The sequence below is a fragment of the Plasmodium inui genome (assembly GCF_000524495.1).
Source record: "Plasmodium inui San Antonio 1 unplaced genomic scaffold supercont1.6, whole genome shotgun sequence".
In the NCBI taxonomy this organism is placed as follows: Eukaryota; Apicomplexa; class Aconoidasida; order Haemosporida; family Plasmodiidae; genus Plasmodium; species Plasmodium inui.
The window spans coordinates 87,029-93,938 of NW_008481840.1; the positions used below are offsets into that span (position 1 = coordinate 87,029).

A 6,910-nucleotide genomic window follows, 5' to 3' on the forward strand; every position below is an offset into this window, starting at 1 on the left:
CACATCACAGCAGCCGAATGAGAAAAAGAAAAAACACCCTGCGGACAAATTCAGCCCATTTGTGGCTTCCCATTGGAAACGCCAAAACGGGGCTTCTTTGCCTTCTAATGGGAACAAAAAAAAAGAAAAAAAAGAAAAAAAAAAAGAAAAAAAAAATACAATAAGAATAACAATACAATAACAATAGTAAGAATAATCGTAAGAATAATAACTGCACTCCTCCCTCGTCCGGCCGCTCCTCAGGCAGATGCTTTTCACTTCTTTCCAGCGTGTGGGGTACGCAGAAAAGAACAGCCACTCATTCAAACCGCCCCTTGACGCGACGGAAAAACTTAGTAGGCACCATCCGCTGCAATGCGCCAAGAACTTCTCTTTTGGCTCCCCCAAACCAACCCAGAAGAGAGAAAAAAAAAAAAATACCAATGGAGAAGGGGGAAAAAAAAGGGATGCATATTTTAGAACCGTCCCCAGCAGACAGTTGACCGCAGCACATCCGGGTGGACGTCCCTATGTGAATGCGCTTTGCAAGCGGTGTAGAGAAGTGGAGGAGGTAGACTCCATGGTGAAGAGGAAGCGGTCCCCAATTGGGAGCCATCTGATAGCCAAATTTGCAGCCAACTAGAGCAACACCTCCCCCCCCCCCGCGGGAGTCTCTGCCCGTATGGCCTCGTAGGAGTGCCGCCCCACCGCCTACCCCGCAGAGACTACCTCAGCGACGTGTACACGAACAGAACGACGAAGGAAAGTAGCGAAAGGGCAGAAAGCTGCAGCAGTAGAATAAACGTCCTGTAAAAATTGAAGCTGTGTTTGTCCTTTGCTCTGTCGCAGGTGCCGCCCCGGGCAGCAGTGTCGCCGCATGGTGATGAGAAAATCTTCTCGACCATCCCCTTCTCCTTGTGTCTGTTCATAATGTTTTTTATATTTCTCTTTGCAACTATGTCGTCATAAATTTCGTTATTCAGAAAGTGTTCGTTTTGTTGGAGATGGCCACTTTCTTTTAGTGCCCTGTCTGCACCGGCATTGTCGCTGCCCAGGAGAGTCTCCTTCTTCGAAAGATGATTGGTCCGCTTATTGCAATAAGAAATGGCAGCGTCGTATGTGTTCTGTATGTCCTGCTTGAACTGGTTTAGCTGCCTCGGCGTATCGCCCTCGTGGTGTTGGCGGTTTAGACGGTCGAGTCGGTCAACACGATCCACTCCGTCGAGCCGCTTCACTGGGTCCACCCCCTCCCGTGCGTACTCGCCTGCGCCATTCCGGAGCTCTACTTCCTTGGGGCGCTCCATCAGCTTGTCCCCCATCTGGATGCTGCCCCCTGGGAGATACCCCCCGATCAATCCATTTCTTCCACTCACGGGAGTGCCCCTCTGCTGGTTGGAGAAATTCCCCGCGAGGTGTTCTCCTCCAGCGAGGTGTTCTCCTCCATCGAGATGTTGTTCTCCCTTGTGCTGTGTCTCTTCTATGCCTCCCCTCGATCCGCCAATCGGATCTCCACCATGCTGGTGCCAGTTAGACATACTATTTTCTCCTTCTCCAAGGGGGACTCCCTTCCCAGAGTTCCTGTTCCCCACATGTCCGCTACTTATCGTAGTGTCTTCCTTACTTTCGTGACTCCCCCTCCTTACAGTAGCCGCATTTAGAATATGTCTCAGCTTGGAGAACGGACCACTGCTGGTTCTGTCCTCCCCTTTGCTCGTTTTAATGACCCGTAGAAACAGGTCATCTTTAATGTACCTGCAGAAGTGGATATTGTCTACCATTTGGAGGAACCCCTCGTCGACGTCGGCCCTTCCGCAGGAGTGACTACTCTCCTGGACATATTTGTTATAAATGTAGTTAAGAATGATGAGATCATTTCTTTGGTTTTTTTTCTCCTCCTCGGTGAGGTCCTTCTGTCTACTTCTTCTCTTCTTCTTCACTGCTTTATCGTAGTTCTCCTCGAAAAGAGAGCAATCGACTTTCTTTTCGACCAATTTTACGATTTTCGATCGATCTAAATTCAGCGTGCACAGAGTGAACAACAGCTCGACGAGGTGGCAACAGTTTAGCGCCTCGAAGTTGTTGCAGCAGTCTTCTATGAGATTCTCAAATAGAATCCTCTCACATGAGTTCAATGCAAATTCATACTTATTGCTTCGCTCATACATATTGTAGTGTTCTTTGATTTTCTTCTTCTCGCTGAGCTTCTTGGGGTACTTGTTTTTCTGTACTTCGTTTCGTGATTCTCCTCCGACGCCACCAACCGTGGTGACTCCGCCAACGATGCTGGAGCTGTTAAAGCGAGAGCTGTGTGCACTGGAATCGCGCGCGGTGGAGGAGACGGAGAAGTAACCCCCCTTGCTGTTCTCCACGCTGAGGCTCCTGCAGGTTTTCCTCCCGGCACCGCTTCGGTCGGTGTGGTGGTTAAGCGGGGGGAGGGGCTGACCTGGAACTGCCTCACCGGGGTGCGGCTGTCTGGGAACCGCCCCACCGCTAAGCGCCTCCCCACCCTCCTGCTGTTCACAATGCAGGAAGCCGTACGCGAGGATCTTAAAGATGAGCGCGTGGCAGACCGGCCGCCGGTAGAAGCCGTAAGGGAAAAGCTTCCTGCGCGCGTAGTACTCCGCGGCGACGGGCTCGTAGGCCCGGTACTCACTTTCATTCGAAGTGGTCACTTCGCACCTCTGCTGGGATTTCCCTTCCGTTGTCTTCCCCTTGTCCGACTTCCCTTCCGCTGTCTTCCTCGAGTTATTGAGGTAATTTCGCACGATTAGCATCTTCTGGCAGCTGAAGCAGCACGAGATGGTGATGAACTCTCCCAGGGGTAGGAAGTGCAAAATGTTGATGATATATTCACTGAGGTCTTTGAAAAAATCGGTGCAGCACACCTCTAGCAAGCACAAAGACCAGAGGACATTAACGAGCAGCACACACTTGGTGAGCTTCTTAATGTTACTTCGAAAATAGTTAACTGTCTTGTGAAAGAAGTAGGGGTAATCTCCATTTTTCACGTCCAATTTGGATAAGGCACAGAGGATGTTCGTGCAGGCATAAAGGCTGAGATCCTCTACCCTGTCGTAAAAATAGGCGACAATTCTGTCTATGTTCTTCCTATGGCTCTGTGTTAGGAAGCTTTTATCCTGTGCACTGCAGATATGAAGCAGGTGAAGATACACACACAGGTTCTCAATGCTGCTCTCTTCTAATCTTAGATGCAGATGCTTCGTCACTTCCGCTTTGCACTCTTCCACGTGGATTATATTGCAATACGTAAAAAGGTAACTCACGAAAAAGACCAATTCTTTGGACACTCTCATGCACTCCACCTCCTTGTATAGGATCCTGAGCAGATCCACGTACTGCATGTCTCTCTTCAGCACACACAGGCACCAGGCTATTTTTAATATGTCCATAAATGTAATTATCTTCATGTTTTCTCCAATGTAGAAGCATTTTTTTTTGTAATTTCCCTCCTCACAAAAGTGACTTTGGTTAGGGAGGAGCCCTGTGGGATTGTCGTCCGTACTCTCCACATGGTCCTTCTTCTCTAAGACGATTCGTTTGTTGTAGAAGGTGAATAAGTTTACTTGATTGGGCTGGTCAGGGGATCCCCCCTTTGGATTGCCATCTCTACGTGGTGTTGTCACCCCTCGGTGAAGGGAGTCCCCCTTTGTGTTGTCCCCTTTTTTGTCTGCCCCTTTTTCGCCTTCCCGTTTGTCCTCTTCCCCTTTTTCGTTCTCTTCTGCCTCTTTCCCCTCTGAGGAAGCCTTCTCATTTTTCCTAATCTGTATATAGTAGTACTTGTTGCTATCCTGGAGCCGCCCCCCCAGATTGTCCTTTAGCAAGCATGTCTTCAAATTTAAGCAATAAAGAAACTTGTTTAGGAGTTTTATGAGGACCTGATCGGGAAGGTCCTTCCCCTTCGTCTTTCCATTCATCTGATAAGTAAGAAAGTACAATGCCAAGGAGAGCAACACATCTATATTTTTAGTCGTTATGGGTATGTCATTAATCGACTCGGTGAGATACTTGCAGTAGTCTTCATAGGTGTGTATGCTACTGACTCCGTTCTTGTGTTTTTTTCTTCTTTCCTTTGACAAAACACTGGGCGTCCCCTCAGCGGAATTTACTCCTCCGTTCAGCATTCCTCCGTTCATCATTCCACCGTTCATCATTCCACCGTTCATCATTCCACCGTTCAGCATTCCCCCGTGTGTTATTCTGTTCTGACTTGATCTCTTCTCACTGACGTTACTGCTGAGGAGATTGCTTCTTTGCACTTTGTTGCTGCATAGGTTAGTTGGCTTCTTCCCCGAAACGTACAAAGGGTGGAGAAAGGTCTTCACCCCTTTGTCGCCATCCGATATCCTCGAGTTAGGGGCCATGTAGGAAGGAAACTCCCCTCTGTTTGACCCCGTCCCTTGGATACTCCTCACGCCGCTACCACTACGGATGCCATCGTTGCAGTTTCTAATGGGAGCCTTTTCACCGCTTCTCAGTAAGTAGTCCCCCGTTGGTGGCAGCTTCTTTTCATACACACCCCTGTCTTCCTTCTTATGATATGCATCCCCGGGGGGAAGATAGTCCCCATTTTGTTCTCCCCTCACCGTAGTGTGTCTAACCATGCCACTTGCACTATCGTCTCCATACACCGCATCGTACCTCCCCGGTTTGCTACTTAAATGGTTGTAATGGCTGGACGTGTCTTTGCTCGGTTGCAACGGTGACATGTGCACACTGCTCGTTAGTAACTCCCCGGGTTGGATTCTTCTCTCGAGGGGGATCAAATAGGAACTGTCGCTTGTTAGGCTATTTAGGGGGCCATTCACCTCCCTACTTGCGCCCCCGTTGGCAGGGAAGTCTTCCAGATTGCTCGATTCCGAGTAGGTCGATTTGAAGAAACTCATGTTGATGGCGCTACTGCCAATATGATCAGTGTGCCCCGACTTACCCCCGCGAAAGACATTTTCAGGCACGTCACTTCTCACGCGAAAGGCATTTTCAGGCCCGTCATTTCTCACGCGAAAGGCATTTTCAGGCCCGTCATTTCTCCCGCGAAAGGCATTTTCAGGCCCATCATTTCTCCCGCGAAAGGCATTTTCAGGCCCATCATTTCTCCCGCTCAAGTTCGGATGTTCCTTGTCCATCGCCCCCCTGTAACTACTGCTATTCTGAGCGTCCTCCACATGGCTGTCGTTAAAAATGTGGTTGTTCCGAAGCTGCTCCGTCTTGTTCCGAAGCAGCTCCTTCGCATTGTTGCTAATCATCTCCTTCTCATTGTTGCACCTGCTGTGGTAGCCCCTGAGAACAGAGCTGAACAGAGATCCGTGTCGTCTGATCCCGTCCATGTTCGTTTTCCGCCTCAAGTAGGTACCTTCAACTTTGCTGGGAACTCCTTTCTTCTTTCCCAGGTCTTTCCTAATCGACCCCTCATTCTTGAGAATGCTATTTCGGTTGCTGAGGTAATGCACGTACTCTTTATTTCTTTGCATTAAGTTTTTTTTTTTTTTACTACTATCCTTGGAGGTGTCTCTAACGAATCTGCTTATCCGGTTGGAATAGTAGCTCTTGTTGCTTTCCCTTGCAAGGCGGCTTTCCCTATCAAAGCGGCCTTCCCTTCCAACGCTGCTTCCATTTATAACTTCCGCTCTGTTCACCAAGGAGGTGTTAATTTTGGTTCCCTCAGAATTGTCCCCCCTGCTTGGGCTATGGAAAATGGGGTTGACGCCTCCAAATTGGCGCCGTGGGTGTGTGTTACTACCTGCAGTGCGGTCCATGCAGTTTCCGCTGAAGTTGCCGTTGCCATAGCCGTCTCCACTTCTCTTCCCGCTTCCATTCCCGCTTCCGCTTCCCTCCCCGCTGCTTCCATACCTCTTAAGCAGCTCGTCAATGCTGCTCATATGAATGACGTTGTTGGGATCTTCGTCCGGCACCGCTTTGGAGGTACTCGGGCCAAACTTCAAAAACTCGTCTTCCACGTAGTACCTGTTTTTGCTCTCCTCTTTGAATTTGCTGAGGTGTGTAAAATCGGTTGGACTAGCCGAATTCGTGGAGCTAAAAAAATTAGTCATGTTATTTGAGAGGAGAACTGAATTGTTGTTGTACCCTCGGCTCTGATCCTTCTGCTGACTGCAGTAGTTAAAGTGGAGATTGCCGCCACGGCCAGCGTCGACACCACCACCACCGCCGCTGCCCGTGTTCGTGTTCCCTGCCTCGGAAAACATCGACACGTTATTGAAGTGACTGTCATAGTTCGGGTTTCCCGTCCCTTCGGGCCGCGAGTAATCATTCGGTTTAGGACGATAGCTTGTCTGGCCGCTGGCACCGTTAAAATGGCTCCTCCGACCATTCGCCGCTCCTCCAATGTGGGACTTCCCTGCTGCATTGCTGCCCTCATAGAAATCCCTGTGAGCACTTCCACTGCCAGTGTAACTTGCCTTGCCAATGTTTTTAAAATTCAAGCTCAATTTACTCCTTAAGTATTTTTCGGCAATTTCTTCAGCGGAGCTGTTCTTCGATATGTTGAGACTTTCGTATCTGCTCAGAAAGGGATTGGAATTCCCACCACCGCCGTTGCTATTGTTGTTCAATGTGTCATCTTGTTGGCAATTCATCTTACATACGCAAAAAAAAAAAAAAAAAAAAAAAAAAAAAAAGGGGGAGCACCGCTGTTATACGGTTGTCCTTTTGGTTTCTCTTTGTGAATTTTCCTGGCGATGTTGCTCTCATTGCATTCACTGCATCGGCGGTGACGGTCTGATGGATCTGCTCCACACGATATATATTTGCCGTTCCTCACAATGGTCGCTACGCGCGCGGACGCTCACAAGTTAAGGTGTGCATGTGTGTTTGTGTTTTTGTCTGTTTGTGTGTTTTTTTTTTTTTTTTTTATTTGCATGTGGCGAAATGCATGTTGTGGGGGGGAAGTTCCGTA

At 48.8% G+C, this 6,910-nt stretch overlaps 1 protein-coding gene across 1 annotated transcript; it reads right to left on the reverse strand.

Moving 5' to 3' along the window:
- Window positions 1–704: 704 nt before the first annotated feature.
- On the reverse strand, window positions 705–6,590 carry C922_01763 (hypothetical protein; the record flags this gene model as incomplete). The annotated part of the gene is made up of 1 exon (XM_008817366.1): window positions 705–6,590. One exon carries the CDS (start codon window positions 6,588–6,590, stop codon window positions 705–707), a length of 5,886 nt encoding a protein of 1,961 aa, XP_008815588.1.
- Window positions 6,591–6,910: the final 320 nt, after the last annotated feature.